This window comes from Haemorhous mexicanus, chromosome 2, assembly GCF_027477595.1.
Source record: "Haemorhous mexicanus isolate bHaeMex1 chromosome 2, bHaeMex1.pri, whole genome shotgun sequence".
NCBI lineage: Eukaryota > Metazoa > Chordata > Aves > Passeriformes > Fringillidae > Haemorhous > Haemorhous mexicanus.
Genome location: NC_082342.1, coordinates 54,603,402 through 54,621,495, shown reverse-complemented (window position 1 = coordinate 54,621,495; position 18,094 = coordinate 54,603,402). Strand labels below are relative to the sequence as shown.

At 39.3% G+C, this 18,094-nt stretch overlaps 1 protein-coding gene across 3 annotated transcripts in view; it reads left to right on the top strand.

The window, feature by feature from the left end:
• DCLK1 (doublecortin like kinase 1) overlaps positions 1-18,094 on the top strand; it is a 227,091-nt gene that overhangs the window by 101,511 nt on the left and 107,486 nt on the right. For all 3 annotated transcript variants that reach the window (XM_059838866.1, XM_059838867.1, XM_059838869.1), the window contains exon 4: positions 12,478-12,577. In XM_059838866.1, the coding sequence (XP_059694849.1) occupies positions 12,478-12,577 (100 nt within the window). The remainder of the gene's footprint in view (positions 1-12,477; positions 12,578-18,094) is intronic.

Genomic DNA, 18,094 nt, shown 5'->3' with positions numbered 1-18,094 from the left:
TTAAATATTAAAAAAAAATTCTAGCAAAATAAAAGGGATTTTGAAGGAATTCTTTTCTATGCCATCATGTTGGAACTTTCAGATGTGCTTGAGAAAGCTCTTCAATTCCCATTGTAACATTAACTTATTATATGTTTTGCTAGCGGGGGTTTATCTGAAACTTACACTGATTACATCTTAGCAGATTTCTTTTCAATTCTCAGATCTTTCAGAAATCAGTTGTAACTCTGTGTGTAGCAGTACTTTAAAAATTCTTTTTCCATGTGCTGGCCTGAGGTTTTTGCTTGCTTTCTTTTTTGTCAGCTCTAATCCTGATGGTTCGTGTCATATTCCTGGATTCATAAACTCTGCTTATTTTTTGCTTGCTAGATTTAGTAATGTCCCAGGACTTGCTGAATTGAAGCACTCACAAGCAACAGGCTCTGTTCCAGTAAGAAACTCTTACATGAGAAAGCAGTCTCCATGTTCAGCATGCCTGAGAAATCTCAGCAGTTGTAACCAGTCTGCCTGTCATGTGGAGACAGTGTTCTGACTGAGGTGTCTCTTCACAGAGCTGGACTTAAAATTCCAGGTTTTTGTGATTATTGCCTGTGTCTGCTCTTTCTTCATCCTTAAGCTTTTGAACTCTTTCACATTGTAAATTTCTGTAGGATGGATGCTCTCTCTGCACATTTCCTACCTTTGCTGCCCTGTCCTAAGGAGCCAAAGCCAGGGCAAATGGCTGGTACAAGAATCACTTCACCAGAGTACAGATTACACATGTAGACCATGTTTACATTGCTTAGTGTTTTTCTTCTGAATGATACAGTCTTTGTCAATGGAAATACCTTGAATTTTTAATAGTTATTAGCAAATAAATTCTCTGATTGATTTCCCAAGAAATTCTCTTGGGGAAATAAATAATTTGAACAGTGGCTTTGCTGCATAGACAATTAATATATTAATATTAATGTTTATTTAACATGCTCTCCATCCATCTTGTTAACATCTGTTGTAGTAATGGAAACTATTGCCAAATAGTTTCAAGAGTGATGGTAATGAGATAGTGTGCATCTGAATGTCTGTTTGGATTGGATTTTAGATTTATTGTCCATATTCTGCACTTAGAAGAAAGGGAATCTCTCAATTCTCACTTTTCTTGAGCATAAAGAGCTTTAATGGTTGAATCATTTGATCTGGTTATTGAAAGGATTTCTATTATTGTTCAGCCCAAGTGACCCTCTGGAATTTGAGGAAGGTGTTTAGCCATTTGAGCTTTTGCTTTTTGTGCTATTTTATTGTCCTTATCATTACGTGAAATGCTACATTATCAGCAGACTTGCGTTGTTTTTGTACTGGTTCCAGCTGCAGTGTGCAGTGCCTTGTTGAATCCTTGACATCTGTTTTCCCTTTTCCTCCTTTTTTTTCAGAATTCAACCATGTCACTTTTTTTTCAGTGTGGCATGCTGAGCCTTAAGTTAGCATATGTGTGCAGCCAAAAGTCATTACACATCTCACTTATGTTCCAGGCAGTTTGTGATGGAGTGCTGTCCTGCATGCATTTTATTAATGATTATGCCTGAAAGAAATGGAGTTTATGGCATTATCACCAGAGTCCACCATTAGTCAGTAAGCTAACATGAGAACATTGTGTCATGGATATTAAGGTGATACACTGGGATTTTGGAGTTAAAATGCTTTCAAGGAAGCAAGAATAACTCATCTCTAAATGCATTTGGGTAGCTATATATATTTTTGCACAGTCCATCTGTTACTTGAAATGAATGGTTGAAATCTGGTTCTGCTGCAGGCACAAGATGTGATGGGTTTGGTTCAGATATTAATTCTTACAAATTTCATGCTTCAGCCTACTTCTGTAGTGCACACTCTCTCACAAGAACAAGAAAGCCAGAAATGTTCCCACATTTGACAAAGCTGTGCTGAGGCAGGTTGCTCTGAATTGAAAGACAAAAGAAAATCTTATTTTTGGAGGTTCTTTCAGGAAACTGCTCCTGGAATGCCACCTAATGTCATGGTAGTCTCTAAATTGGATGCTTTCATAATGGTGTGTAGGCTATAACTTTGAGCTTTTCATTTATCAGTTAGTGATCTATATATATAATATAATTTCTGTTATATCTGTTATAGAGGGATTGCAGTACCTAAAGCAAAATTACCAATCAAAGCTTTCCATCTGGATTTGAATCCAGACAGCCAGTAAATTTTATTTGGACTAATTCCCAGAGAAGCTGTGTTTTCTGCAGTCTCCAAGGGAAAGCTGTGTGATCTCCCAGTGTCTCAAAAATGATTCCAGCTTGCTCCCACAGTTCCCAGCTGGGAAGGCAGAGAGCAGCATCTGGCCAGCCAAGCAGAGCAGGACCCAGCTTATGACCTCCTGCTGAGCAGAACTTCACAGAAATAAGCAGACCTCTAGAAAAATACATAGTGGACAGAGGTAAAAAATTAATCAAATGCTTCTGTTCTAACAGGTAATTCAAGGATTCATACTTGCCTTATAGCATGAGATGGACAGATCTTTTACTTGAAAATGAAAATAACAGTGATGTACACTTTCAGGTTAAAATGGGTGAGAGTGCCTTTTGTTGGAAAATTGTATTGATTCCAGGGAGAAGTTGCAATCAGAAGGCTTTACTGATGTGCAGGTATTTTGAAAAAGTGGTTTTTGAAAAACATTGATTGTGTGCATCTTATTTTTGAGATTTATGGATGAAATACAATAAAAGTTCTTCAGAAGTAGCAGGCGCCCTAATTCCTGTTTCAGGTAATGGGCCAATATAATGCATTTGCTAAACACAGTGAACATGACTGAGCAAAATGATTCATTTCGCCTAGCACTAGAAGCTTGCCCTGAAAAACATTTGTCTATACTTTTGAAAGGTATTTTCTTCTTATCTCCAAACCTGTAATTATAATTTTCAGAATGGCACCTGACTGCATTTTTCTTTTGAATTAATTTGTTTCACCTAGCTAGTCTCTGCCTCCTCATTTAGCTGCTCAAAGCAACTGGAAGGATCATCAGTGAAATTTTTTCATGAAAGCTGAACAGTGAAAATTCATAATTTTTTGTTTTTGCATATTTGAAGAACTTTGAACACAGACATGAGAAAGTAGTCCAGTGCTCTGCTGTTCACAGCAAATGGAACAAAGCTGTGTATGTAATTTTTTTTTTTTTATATATATGCAGTGGTATTCTAAAATGTAGTGTTATTCCAGCTGAGGTAAAAAATATTTTCACTTGTAACATAATTGATGATAGAAGAGGAGTTTGGGTTTTTTACTACATGGCCTTCAAATTGTGGGGTTTTCTTTTGTCAGAAAGAAATTCATGCAAAGGCCTTCTTCAGCCAATGATCTCGTAAGTGTCACTGCTTTTTGAAGAACACACTGGCCAGTGCTTAAGCTAGTTTAAGAGACTGCTCTGAAACCAGCTGCTTTTGTGCAAGTGCAGTTGCTGGAGCACAATTAAGTGAATGATGAAATAAAAGTACATACCATCTTGACAAGGAGGATATTTGCCATACTAGGATTCCTTGCTCCCTAAATCATGGACAACATATTCAGTACTTAGTTTTTCTGAATATTTAAGAGAAGAATTCAGTCATAATAAATAAATGAAAAGTTCACAGGGGTATGGTATCTTTTTCAGCAAAACCCAGCTTTTCAAACTGGGTAAGTTGTTTCCCTTGTACATATGCTGTCTGAAAGTCAGTCTCCAAAAGTATCTTAGTACCTCTAACAAGGCCTTATTCAAGCACCTGAAGTCAAGGAGGTTTTATTTTGCTAAGCAATCAGAAATTAGAGTAATGTTAATTTCCTGTTATTTAGGGTTGTGTGAATACAGCATTAGCAAATAGTTGCCACATGTTTGGGGACAGAAGCGGGTGGGCTGCTGGAGTCCGTGCCTGGCGTGTCTGGCCACTAAACGGTAGTGTTGTATTGCAGCTGCCAAGGGCAAATGCACGAGTGCGGCAGAAGAAACAGAAATAATCCAGATCTAGTTGAATTCTGCTCTCGAGTCTAAACTATTTTTCCATTGGCCCATTAATTATATCTTCTGCTGTTAAATCAGCCATCCTATCAATGTCAGATAGTCCAGAAGAAACATCCTCTGTTTAATGTGAATTTATTTTAAATGTCTGAGGAGAGTTTTTTTCTTCTCTGTTCCTGTACAAACTTTGTTCTGGTGTTTGAGTCATCCATAATAAGCATGTTGTGCAGTTGCTGTGGGATTTTATGGTGACTAGCAGGATTCAGTCTTCTCCAGTGCAAAAGCCACATTCTCGTGGCTCTTGTCCCGTCTGCCATGAAGCAATTTTTGACAGGAGGAATCCCAAGTGGCCATGTTGGTGGTTCCTGTAGAGAAACCTTTCATGGTTTCAGTCGCATATAAGCCAGCCCATGAGGTGTCTGTTGCTTTCCTCAACTTCTCTAACAAAGAAGCTTGTTTACTTAATTGGAGTCTAACAGAGAAATTACTTAGGTTTCACATAATGTTTTGAGCCAAAGTATAGTAGTTACTGTGCATTATAACTGCAAACTTTCTACTATCTTTATCTGAATTTTAAAGGATTAGGGTGAAAGCTTTTAAGAAGGGTTTGTCACAAAGTGAACTTGTTTCCCAACAGCAATGTGCTGGGACATTTGAAAAGCCTAATTTAAGTGAACTGGTTTTCTAGGTGTGCCATCATTTAGTGCAAACCAAAAAAGTAAATTAGTTAAGTAAAAGAGTGTATTAACATTAGTGTATAAAGTATAGTATGGAAAGGTTTTCTCGTCCTTATGAAATACTTTACTGACCAAGAAAGTCATATTTTACTGAGGACATATTTTAACTGAAGAAAGTAGGTGATTTTTCTGTCAGTTTTTTTGCCAAGTCTCAGATCATACGGGCTGAGCTGTGTATTTCACAGAATGGATGTTGATAAATAAATACTTTGTAGAAGTAAACTGATACCACATCTGCAGCAGTCATAAAGTGAGAGAAACCTCTGTATTGGTGGCAGAGGAAGAAAAATGAAGAGCAGTGGGTCCTGAGCCAGCACTGACCAACACACAGCTGAGGGGACAGTGTGCATGGTGAAGCAAGACTCCCCAGGTCACAGGGATGCTGGCTTGCTTTCCCTCTGCTCCTGTCAGCCAGCAGGAGAACAAGTTATTTCTGCTGCTTTTGAGGATGAAAATTCATGTGTTTTTAGCTATGATGGTGTCTTGTGTTCATCTGATTTAGGGGGCCACACACACAATCAGAGGCACTAATCGGCAATGCAGCCACACAGGCCAATTGGCAAAGAGCAGCTCCAGCCAGCGTGAGCCCCTGCGGTAACATCTCTTCATTTACACAAACCCCCATGGCACCATCTCCTCCTCATTTACAGAGGGCACTCTTGTAATGAGAATCTCATGATAAAATGCTCTTCTTCTCTGAAAAGCTCTCACAGCTTGACAGTGCAGTTGTCACCATGGAGATTTCGCTCCAACAGCAAAGAATGAATTTGGTGCCGTTTAACTTCGGGAATGTGTAGCAGATACTTCCCAATGGCTTCAACTAAGCCACCACCTGAGGAGAGAACTTGGATCAGAAGCTGAGAGAGGAAGTGCATATACAGATGATAAATTAAATTTTTTGTCGGTGACTGGCTCTCCAGAAATGGCATGTGTGTAATGACAGATAAATGTGAAAGGGTATGAATAAGAGCCTCAGAGCCTGAGCCAAAAGGAAGAGAAATAGACTTGCCTTAACCTTGGAGGAAATATTCAAATGTGATGGTCTGTGAATTCCAGCTGAGGTATAATTCCTTTTCCTCAGAAAGAAGGGAGGGACTGAGGTTCCTTGAGGAAAGGGAAGAAATAAAAAGACTTGCTATCAAAATGCATTTAGAAAGAACAAGTGTTTTTTCCTTCCCCTTCCCCAAAAGGCCATATTGATATGGTTGGATTTCTCATTTCACAGAAATTACCTAAAAAGCAGTATGGAGTGAATAATTTCTGATTTTCCTGATGCTGTGAAATCCTAACAGTTGATTGTTTTACTGGTCTGTATTCTGAACAGATACACAATAAGCAGTATGGTACAAAGCTGAACAAAGCACTGGGAAAGCTAATAAGAGAAGCTGGGAGATAAATGGAGTAATACAGGAGGTCTCTTCTGATACTGCATTTCTGTTAGGATTAGGAAGTGAATTTCCCCCTCTACTCTGCTCTCCTGAGACCTGCAGGAGAGTGCCACAAAAGTGATCAGAGGGCTGGAGCACTTATCACATGAAGAAAGACCCAAGAGGTGGGGCTTGTGGAGCATGGAGAGGGGAAAGCCCTGGGGAAATCTTATAGCAGCCTTTGGGAGCATTGAGGGGGCCTGCAAGAAGTCTGGGGACAAACTTTGTAGCAGGGCGTATTGCAAAGGGTTTTAAATGGTTTGAAATATTTTTTAAGCTGAAGAGAGTAGGTGTAGATTAGCTATTAGGAAGAAATTATTTACTGTGAGGGTGGTGAAGCACTGGCACAGGTTGCCCAGAGAAGTTTTGGATGCCCCATCACACCTGGAGATATTAAAGACCAGAGGCAGGGCTCCAAGCAACCTGGTCTAGTGGAAGATGTCCCTACTCCGGGGGTAGGACGAGAGGAACTTCAAGATCCTTTGGAACCCAAACCATTTTGTGATTCTATTATTTATAAGCTCTCAGGAATATTCATAGCTGTCATGAGACTTGTTACTGACTCCCAGCATAGATGTCAGTGAGATAAATTCAGTAGCTGAGATATTCCTCCATGAAGCAATAGATAAAGTGTGGGTAAGTACTGCAAAGGTAGTAGTTAGTGGAAAATGTAGTTTGGCTAAGGAGAAAAATGAAGGCAAAACACCAGTAAAGATGAAAATAAGTCTTAGAGGGGGCTTTTAATTTTTTTTTTTTTTAACTTGAAAAATTAGCCAGAGGCAAAATAAAAAAGAAAAATAGTAGTAGAGAGGTATAGTGAGCTCTTTTGACATGAGTAACTGAAGAGACCTGCCTAAGAATTAAACATTGTGTCTGAGTGAACCAAAAGTAGCAGGAAAATGGAAATAAGCTCTGTAATAAAACTCATAAAACTTGACACAAAATTAATGAGTCAGAGTCCTAAAATCATGAGTCATTGAAACGCTGAGGTTTTTCCAAGGATGAAACATTTTTTAGCGTCTTTTTTCACTATCAGAGAAGTGGTAATCAAACTCAACATGAGATTGTTTAAGGTTCAAAATGGCTACTTTAAAACAGATTTAAAACTTCCCATCTGGCTGATCATGGAGTGAAGTCTGGAAGGCAATTGCCACTGATTCTCTGCCTGCCCCCTCCTTTGGACTGTTCCTTCCTCACTAGCCTCAATTACCTCTCTGTCACCCTCTGTGTGTGCTCCTGGCTGGCAGCCCATGTCTCTTTCTTCCTTAACGCCTCATATTTTCCTTTTGCCATGCTTCACTTCTCTTTTGCTTTTCATAAAATCCTATACCCACTTATCACTTGAGTTTTCCTTAGAGCCTTCTGCATCTCTGTTTCTTTAACTACCTCATTTCTTTGTCCTCACTTTTCTTTCCAGCTCTCCAACAGCCATGATGCCTGAGGACATGCCAGCTTGAGGTTTTCTCATTGCTCATCCAAAACAGCTCTCAGCTTTAAGTCAAATTAAGTCGTTATTAAAACAAGACAAACACACAGAACACCCCCTCCTTCTTTTCTATCCAAGAACCCAGCACTATGGAAATTGTAACAAAGAAGTGAGATAGGAATCATGGTGGTTGTGGTGTAACGTGCTGGTGCTATGAACTGCTCCTAAATGCAGTGGAAAATTTTGTTTACTGAATATTTTTTATTTAAAAATATCAGTGTTTCAGTATTAACTTGATGTGTGGTCAGCTTTAAAAGAATAGAAAAGTATTCAATTTGCTGTGACTGATATACACAAAGAATTTAGTTCTGGGTGGTTTTTTTTTGGATGTGTTTGAAAATGTAAATTTAAAAGGTCTCTGAATGCAGTCAGAATACTGTAGTTATAAAAGAGGATTGCATCTGTAGCTTTCATTTCATGCTTTTACTGAAAGGACTGATCCAATCACTCTCTCCATCCCTCTCTCCCTCCTTGATTCCCTCCCTCTTCTTTCTCTCCCTCTCTTCCCTTTGCCTCTTTTTCCCCTGTGTTCTCCTTTTCCTTTCTCCCTCCCTCTGCAGCTCCTCCAAACCACTTCTGACTGCCCTTTCTTACTGGAGAGAATATAGCCAGGTATTGGCTCTGTGAGCTGCTGATCTTGGGCCATGGGCTCTCCACAATGTGCGGCACAATTTCTGATGTCTTTTGTGTATATGAGAAGGAGGGTCTCCATAAGAATGAGACCATCTACAGAGAGGTGAACTTTGATGTTTCAGGCCAGTCAAAGGAAAAATCCCCACAGTAGTTAGGAGATTTCTCTTTGTCTCCAAATGCTTGCCTGCTTAAACAAAGAAGGAAAAGTGAAGATAATTTTTCAAAATGCCTATGGTATGTAGTATATGTGGTGTAGAGCCACTCCTGAGGTTGGGCTGGAAGACAAGTTTGCTGCTCTTGCTCCCTGTTCTCCTTCTGGGACAGCTCTGCTGATCAGCTTTGAGCTTCCCTGGCAGCTGTAGGTGTCTGGTCCATCCAGTCCCCCCTGGTCCCTTCTGGGGACACAGCTGCTGTGGTGCTTTGACTAGAGGGTCAAAGCACAGTAGCAGCTCCTGAGGTACAAAATAATTTTGGAGTCTTCCTAGGTAGACGTCTGTGCTTCCCACTGGAAGGGCATGTGGGTGTCTTGAGTTGTTCACTAGGGCAACAATGATGATTTGTGTGGAATCCAGGCTTCAATGTGTTCAATTTACTCAGGGGACTTTAGGCATGACAAAATCTTCTGCCTCTGTTTTTTATGGTTGTGGCCAGGTCAGCCAGTTTTATTTTTGTGGCTTGCCTGTAACCGAAGTCTATACTAGCGATCGATTTTGCTTTCTGCTGCTTGTTGTCTTTTTCAGCACCAATGCAAGCACTCCCTGGCCCCTGCTGATGCTACTGTTATTTATTAGTGTAAAAAGTGTGCAAAATGTGAGAGAGACACTATTAATGTTAAATAGTATCTCTTTACCAGAAAGGTTTTTGTTAAAAAGAGTCGCAGAGTATTTAGTGCCTTGTGTGTGTGGCAGACAGCATTTTTTCATTTTCTTTTTATTTAAGATGTACATTTGGCTGCTCCTGCATTGACTTTGTTTTTGCCCCTGTGAGAAATAAAACCTTATTTGTAAAAAAGAAGATGGATTCTGTGCCTTGCAAACAACAGAAAAGTCCAATGGAGGCTTTTGTAATTTGCTGATTTAAAAACTGACTAATTTTAAAGCTGATCACATGCAACAGAGCACACTGACCTCTAAAATACTTGTATGGTCCAGCTTAGGTGAGAAAAATTCTTGATCTTCTAAACTCTGGCTTTTTAGGAGCTGTCTTCTCCAAAAGTGAAAATGGGTAATAAAAAGCAGGTCCTGTTGCTTAGCTGATGACTGGGTGTGAATAGAAAGTGTTTGCAGATATCTCTCCAAAAAAGCCTGAAAGGGGGTGCTGTGTATGTGTCAGATGTCTTTTAATTTAACTGCTGAGGAGTGTGAACTTGCAGAGAGGGCCAGGGATGCAGAGACAAGAGGGATGGAAAATGCAGACAGTGAAGGACATCTCAGGGCTTCCAACAGCAATGTAAAAAGGTTCTGGAAGCCTTAAGAGAAGTTACTCTGGAAGAAGATGGATTTGAAAGGAAATTATGATCTTGCTATATCCTTTCTAAGAGCTAGAATTATAATTCCAAAATTATTAAAATTCAGGAGGCAAGAAAAGCTGGAATTTTATATACAGAGTATGAAACTGAGGGCAAAGAGAAAAGAGGCAAGCATAAGAACACTTTAAAAGTGTAAAATTTAATAAAACCCAGAGATATCTAAGCACAAATTATTTTTTGTGTATTAATCCTATTTTCTTTCTTATTTGCATTTAAATTGCACTGATTGAACCTGATATGCTTTAAAAATTGGCATAGTTGAGCCTGGTTAAGTGTTGCTACCTGAATTTTAATGTCATGTTTAGGCTTCAAAGAAACCCTCTTAACTGGGCAGAGCCAAGCATTTTTGGGTTTTAATAAATCCATAATTTTTTTCTCTCTCAAATGTGAATGTAATTTGTATTCCTGTTTGTTGTCAAAACAGCTCAACTTTGTGCCTAGAGTTGCTTATTCCTGGTTTGATTCTAATACTCTGCTTGGTATAAAGGCAAATGTAAAAGTTATCACTCCTCAGAAGTGTGTCAAACTTGGAAAGCAAAAAGGAAATCACAGGATTTTTAATGTTATTCCGCAAATTAGTAGTTTTGTACATGCAGTGGGAGAGGTGGCAATTTTAGAGGAACTTGACTGAAGGGAAGAGCTGTTTGAAGTTTGGTGGGAGTATGGGGTGGGAAGATAGGCAGGATATGTCTTGTGGACAAAAAAGAAAGATGGGAAGCAAATGAGTTTATTTAAATGTTGCTGAGGCTGATACGCTAATAGAACATAAACTGAGTAGGAACATGGTATAAAGCTCTGTCAAATATTTACATTTTTGATGTTGGTGTTCAGGTAGTGTGTAGTGTAAAGATGACAGTGGTCATAGAAATAGAATTGTGGTGGATCTGAATTAAAAAGTACATGCATTGCTTAAGGAAAGGATAATTTAGGAAGAACCTTTGTTCTTCTTTTGGTATTTATTTCATCTAGTTTTTGTTCTCTTAGTTTCCCAGGGTTTTTTTATTTGCTGATGATTAATTGCTGATTTCCTTTAAAATTGTTTTAATTACAAATAGTAGTCTACAAGCAAGTCATGGCATGTACCTCTGTTTTTCCTCTTTACGAAATTTCTGCTATAGAGGCTCATAACTGTTGTGGATGTCAAAGCCTTCAGGCATGTTTCTGGGAGTGATGATATGAATTTTATAACCCCTAGACACCAGTTACTTCAGATGGGGGTACTTTTCATGCCAAAATCTGGCAAAATCTCATTTGGTAATTCTTTCACTTGTGTTTTTGTAGACTTTAAATGTTTTTTTCTGAGGGGGCTTGTTTAGATGAGCTGGACTGTTCTCAACTGTTTTGTCAATTTTTAGAGACTGTTGATGTGTTGCTTTGCTGTAGACTTGAAACTTGTTTTGTGAAATTAGCCTGTTCAAACATTAATTACAAAACTTCATACAAAAATATTTAAGTTAGCCTACTTTTCTGGAATCTTCTTGTAAATGTGAAGGGAGGACAGACTTTATTAAGTATTTTTCTTTTAGAGGTAGATAGACATCTAATTTGTTTTTAAAATTTGTCAGAGATGTATCAGTAAGTCCAAAGTCAGTTTTTGGTAAAAGTCACTGATTCTTTGTTTAATATGATTCCATATGATTGGAAAGATTGAATTGTTAAGCAATGCCTTGTAAAATAACTAAAAGCTGTTGTAAGGAAATCATAGAATAAAATGATATAGGTTGGAAGGGACTTAAAGCTCACCTAGTTCCAACATCCCTGCCATGAGCCGGGACATCTTCAAATAAATCAGATTTCTCAGAGTTGTATCCAACTTTTGACTTAGAACGTTTCCAAGGATGGAGAATTTACCACCTCTCTGGGCAACCTGTTCCAGTGTTTCACTATCCTTATTGTAAAAGACTTCTTCCTTTTATCTGCCCTCTTTTAATTTAAAACCATTACCTCTTGTCCTGTTGGAACAAGCCCTGCTAAAAATTCTGTCGCCACTTGTCTTCCAAGGGGGAAGATAGATACCTAAAGGCTGCAATAAAGTCTCTGAAATCTCCTGTAGGGACATAAAAGCAAGCCAATGTAATCCTGACTGTTCATATATGGGGTAGAAAGAGAATATCCTTTTACTCAGTACTAGAAGAATTATTCCCAGCTCATCTGACTTGACTGTTCGGCTTGGTGCCTTCAAAGAGAACTTCCCACTGACTCTGGCATAGAGGGAGACTTTGTGAAGGAGGCTTAGTTCACCCGTGTGAGTTTGATTCCCTGTCAGAGAGATTTTGCTGCAAAAACTGCATTTCATTCTGCATACAAAGCTGTAACCTTGTTTCACTGCAGCCAAATGATGGAGATGTGAACTGAAAAGCAAATTAATTACCCACTAACTGCTGAATGGTACCTTGTGCACAAACAGAAGGCGTTTACCTCATACCATAGATGCATCATGTAATAAATCTGACAGTTATGGCTTTTTGTCTTATCTTTCCCTGCAGGGTCCATTAAAGTGTTTCTCACTTGTAACAGATGGTCAGGGCGCAGCTTTGAAATTTATCTGGAGATGAAGCCCTGTTGATTCCATTAAAAGTGAAGAATTTTCATGCAGATGGAGACAAAGAGGGATTTATTGTCACAATTCTGATGGTGAGGTATTTCATACAATGCCTTCCTTTCCTTTTTCCTTGCAGGTGATGTGCCTTCAGGATTTTTTTGGCGATGATGACATTTTTATTGCATGTGGACCAGAAAAGTTCCGTTACCAGGATGATTTCTTGCTGGATGAAAGTGGTAAGATGTATTTCTTTAAATGTTTACAATGAGAGTAAAGGGCAGATTTCCATATCATGCTAATTAAACTAAAGTAGTATCACCTGGATTGATTTCAGAAATAGAAGAAATATTTTAATTCAAAATACTTAAAATAAGAGAATTGAAAGCAACAGTAATGCCTAATGCAGTATAGAACTTTATTTCAGCCTGAATTTCACATATTGTATGAAAAGTCGTGTTTGGTGGAATTCCTTTTCTTGGTAAGGCCTTTCATGTTTTGACTTTGAATTTATTCTGTTTCTTTATCACAATTTCTTAGGCTCCCAGTATCTACCATTGAGATTTAGTTAATGATTCAGTTTAAGTAGTGTGATAAAGAAAGACAGATGCAATTCTATGTGGAAGATAAATGTAATCAGCAAATGCAGACAATCATCTGAGAAAATTCAATGAGTTCTCAGTTTTTCAGAGGCTGACTAATATAATAGTGAAATCAATGTATGTAATCCTCTAAGGAAAATACATGTTTTGTTTTCAGATACCTTTGTTGTTACAAAGACTATTCCTGACTTGGGAATCACAGTTGTAAGCAAAAAGAAGAAAAGCTAACTATAGGCTTTGTGCATTTAAACAAACAAACAAAACTGTCAACAACATTGAATTTATTTTATGTACATAACAAGACACAGTAAAAGTTTTATTGCTCCTACACTCTTTCTCCCTCCATGGTATCTTTGTAACCTGTTGGTATCAAAATCTCTAATACTTTTTTAAACTATCAAAAGTCTGAAAGGACACTTGGCTGAAGAATCAGTCAGACAAGATTTTGTTACAGCAGTAACCACTTCACAGTCATTATGTGTGTATCTGTTTAGCTTCACCACTTCGTCATGGTTTTTGATGCAGTTATGCTCTCACAGTTCAAGATGGTGTAATTGTATTTTTCTGACTAACCTATGAAGCTGTAGGGCCTCTTGGTTTTCCCAGATCCAGACAAATGCTCCGTTAGACTGTGTAGGAGCAGAAGGCAGCAACTTGTGCAGACCTGACTGTGAGTTGAAGCATGACTCTGAAGAAGGAGGTGTCTTCTGGGCACAGCAATGACCTTTTGTGTCAGGCACAGACAGAAGCAAGAACACCATCTGTATTCCTCTAGAGGACCTTATAATATGGAAATAAACATCAGAATAGAGCACCAGATCTGCACTTTGCAGTAATGAAATTGTTGTTGTTGACTCTAAGGCAAAAGGTACCAATGGTGAAAAAGTAGCTTTAGCTATTTTTAGAATGGGAATTAGAAAGGTGAGAGGGATATTTGACCAGCAAAGGGACTTTCCCAGTTGGCTTTGTGCTCAGAATGGATGTCCTTGCCTTTAAGGAGAGGACACCTGGATAGCTGACTGTGTAGTCTGGATTCACTTGTTTCTCTCATCTGAAGGATGACACTGGTGGCTGCCCAGTGTCTTCTCACAGTGAACTCTGTGGCAGTTTTTCCAGCAAAGACCCAAGAAATGCTGACAACAGATTTGTCTAAATCCCTTTTGGAAGTATGTAGCTGGTTTTTGGAGGCCTAGTGCCAAAGCAGAGACATAGCCTGACTCTGCTTAGTCTTTGTTTTGTCTGACATATTAACATCTCTTTGAGTAAGCAGTATCTTTGTCTGAAACATTGGTGCTTTGTACCAACATTGGTGCTTTGTAGCCATTTTGTACTGATCTCAAAAAAAGACAAATCCTTAAAATCTGTGCTGAAAACACAACTTTAGCTATTTGTTGTAGTGTTTGCTTTTCTATCAGGCAAAGATTCATTGAACATTGACTGGTTTTTTACTGCAGAAGTGAAGAAAGAGGAGAAAATCAGACCATATCTCTAACTCCTTTGAGAAGTGTGCATCAACTTTGCTCTCTCTTTTTTAGGAGGTTTGATATCAGAGAAGTTGTTTAGGTTGCTTGCCTATAATAGCTGAGGTACCAACTGATATGCATCTAGTCAGCCTTCTCTGAGCTGGAGCGAGAGTTGGAGAGAAATTTTTTTTTTTTTTAAAGAAGCTTTTAACTTGTTTTACTTGGCAAATGAAGTTTGTATGATCACAGTGCATTCCTCATAGTTAATGGAAGAGCATTACAAGTATTAGGAAGTGCTGTCCAACTGTGCAGGGCTTGTAAAACCCATCTCGGCTTCCCTGAAAAGCCTTTTGAAGCAACACTCTGCTGGCTTGTCACTACATCCCTCCAGTATCCTCCAGGTTCAGCCAGATGGTGAGAATAACAGTGAAGGTGTTGCAGAAGGAGGACTAAAGAAAAGCAAAATTTGAAGGCAGGAAAGAAAAGTAAAGAGAAGAAATTTATAAATAATCAGGATTCTGGGGTTTTGGGAATTACTTCTCAGGGAGGAAGAGGAATGCCATTGTTTTGTGGTCTGGGTTCAGAAGTCCTGGTACTAGAGGTGAGCAGGAGGCAAAGTTGGGGGTTGGGAAGCCAGTCACCTGTACTGGGATTCATTGTGGCTATCACTAGATAGCTGCATGTAGGTAGTTGCCTGGGACTGAGCCATTCCCAGCAGATATCTTTCCCAATAAAAAAACCCCTTAGACTTACTGACAAAGTAGATGGTAGATGTTTGGTTGACTCAGTTGAAAGTGGATGTTTTGAACAGTTCATATGAATTATGCTCCAGAAATGTCTGGTTTGCTTCTCTAAAGGCATCTATATGCCTGATGTAGCTGTTCTTATCTACAGTTTGTGTTTTAAAGTTGCGTAAAAGGCTTTTAGGATGAGATTAATTCCACCATCAGAAAGGAAAAATCTAAAATCTCATCAGTTTGCGTTATTTCTAGTCAACTTTGTTTCTCCTGCTCCCGTGGCTTGCTCTTGCCTTTGGATAACACTTCTATTCTAAAAGCCATAGAATCAGAAATTTAGAAAAACCAGTCTAGAAGCCAGTGAATCAATTTCCCCATCTAAGTGTGGGATTAACATTCCCCATTTAATTTCTGGCATACTTGGCTAACAAGCCCCTCTAAAGCCTGTGATGAGGAAGAGTCAGTATCTTCCCAAGACATTCTGTGCCAGTGGTAAATTCTTCTTACTGTTTTTCAGCTATCTTCCCCAGATTCCCTTGCTATAAATGAAATCCATTACTGAATTTCTTATCTACTTTGACCATGGGAAACAGATGATTCCTTTTTCTTTGAAAAAATCCATGGGCTCATCAATTTTCTTTTCTTTAGGCTGAATAATTAGGTCAGCTTTGCTTTGACTTCAGGCTCAAACCTGCCCTTGAATGAGGCTGTGTTCCTTCTTTATATCATCTCCCTTCTCTGTTTTATGTCTTTCAGGAAGAGGCATTGCCTATCCTCTTGGCAATCAGCTAGGAAAAGTCAGTTAATTAGGGATCCATCAAAGAGGAAAAAAAACCAAGCAGTCCTCACTATACATTGCAGTTTCTTCCCTGCCATACAGATGGTTTTCATGCTAAACACTCTGTTTATTGCATGAAATGCAGAAACAATAGGCACCATCCCCATCATAATTCCTAGCAATCATCTCCATATCTGACACGATCAATAGATATGATAGCCACACACACTTTCATCATGAGAGCTGCTGATGGGACATAGAATGTATGTGGGTGACCATAAAATTAAGAAGTAAATGCTTCTTGTTTGTCAAGTGTCAGTGGTGATGCTATTTTCATAAAAAGTTTTTATGGGATATGTAAGCACAAAAGCATTACATGAATGAAGCACACGTTACAGCAGCTTGTAAGAAGAAAAAATTCCTCAGCGTAGAGTATGGCAGTGACTGCTTCAGGCATTGTTAGCTTGCAGTTTTGGAAAGTCTCCCAGAAATCCCAGGTTTTCTTTAACTCATAGTTGTTCAGTTTGCAAAGAAGAGGTCAGGGTATGCCTTTCAATAGCCCTTAGCTGTGTGTTGGCAGAGATGAAGGTTTAAGGGCCACTCTCACAAAAATATTTGCAATCAGCTATTATTTAGGCACCTAAATAGGATTTTGCAATGTGGCTAACTCATGAGATTTGCCCTAATTGAGAACATCTCCTCTGCATATACAGTTATTTCTTTCTCAGCACTGTAAAATGAGAGAGCTTTGAGGCTGGCAGTATCTGGCTTAGTTTTTTAAAAGTTAAATTATTTTTATGTTCTGTTAATGTTTTCTGAGTGCTTTGGAACCTTGAGAGTTGCACACAGAGAGTATGGCAGACTTCATCACGTACTGAGGTGCATCATGTACAAAAGCTGCAATCTCAGCTGGTCAAAGCCAGTGTCTCTGCCTCCAAGCAGAGTATAACCATCACAGAATGTCTGGATGTGAAAACAAGTGCAGAATGCTTGTCAAAAGCACATATTACTGTTATGGAAACAATGAAGAGAATGACTGTTTTTGGGGAAAACTAGGACTGGAACTTTGAAACCTAATTTCGCTTTGACTTGGCTGGCCTGTGTTAGTCCTCAGCTCAGCATCTCTGGGCCAGCAGCGTCACTGCTTCATTTTGCCAGCAGCAGACAGCTTGCCAGGAAAATCTGATTCCCGTGGTGTCCGCACTCACGTGCGTGTGCGCGTGGAGGCGTGCACTCGCATCTGATCCAGGAACTGCAGTTAAGGTCAGGGGTATCATGTTTATCCCTGTTAATAGCTGTCATGTCTCTGCAGCCTTCATTAATCTGTCCTTCCTAAAAGAGGCAGGAAGGGGAAATCAGTTATGGTCCTCATCTACCCTGATTTATAGGACAGAGACTGATGTGTTAAAGCAGCTTTTGGCTGGATTAGGAGTGGAGAGCATGCTGGCTGACTTACTCTGCCCTCATCAAAAACTCGTGCTTTTGCAATTGGAAAGTAATGGTGGGTGCTGGGGACTTCGAGATACAACTTTGCTTTCAACAGAGGCATAAATATAAAGTGTTCCACTGCAGTGTGATATTTTCAAATGTCAACAACCTCTGGGCCTTGGAAACAGATATTCTGTGTATGAGGAAGGAGCAAACTAAGGCAAGAGAGGCCAGACTCTGGCTGGATCTACCACTTAGACTAATGGTTCAGAAAGGCAAGAAGGAAAGAAGTTGTTTTTCCAATGGCTTTGCATCCAATGTCCCCTTTATCTTCCTACTACAGGGCCTCCATTTTCATCTCCACCCTCTTTAGTGCTGTAGGCAGTTGCACAGTACTCTCAGCTCCCTCCCATTTGGCACATCAGTACTTGTCCTCATTCCCTTCCTCACAATAAGTTCATTAACAGGATCTCTCTTGTATCCAGTAGAGGGACATTCCACAACTTTCCCTAAAACTCTAACCCCTCACTGAGAACATCTGTGTCCAGCTGTGCTGGAAGTACCTCCCTCCCTAGGCGTGTGCTTCCAGCTTGGACCTGGCTGCCTGGAAGTACTTGGCTGTATGGCAGCATGTGAGTGACTCACTTGTTTCTGTTGTGTTGAACTCTTAAAAGGAGGATGCTGATCTTCAGTGAAATCCTCAGAACAGGCTGTTAGCGTGATCGTCAGGTGGCTGTTAATATAATAT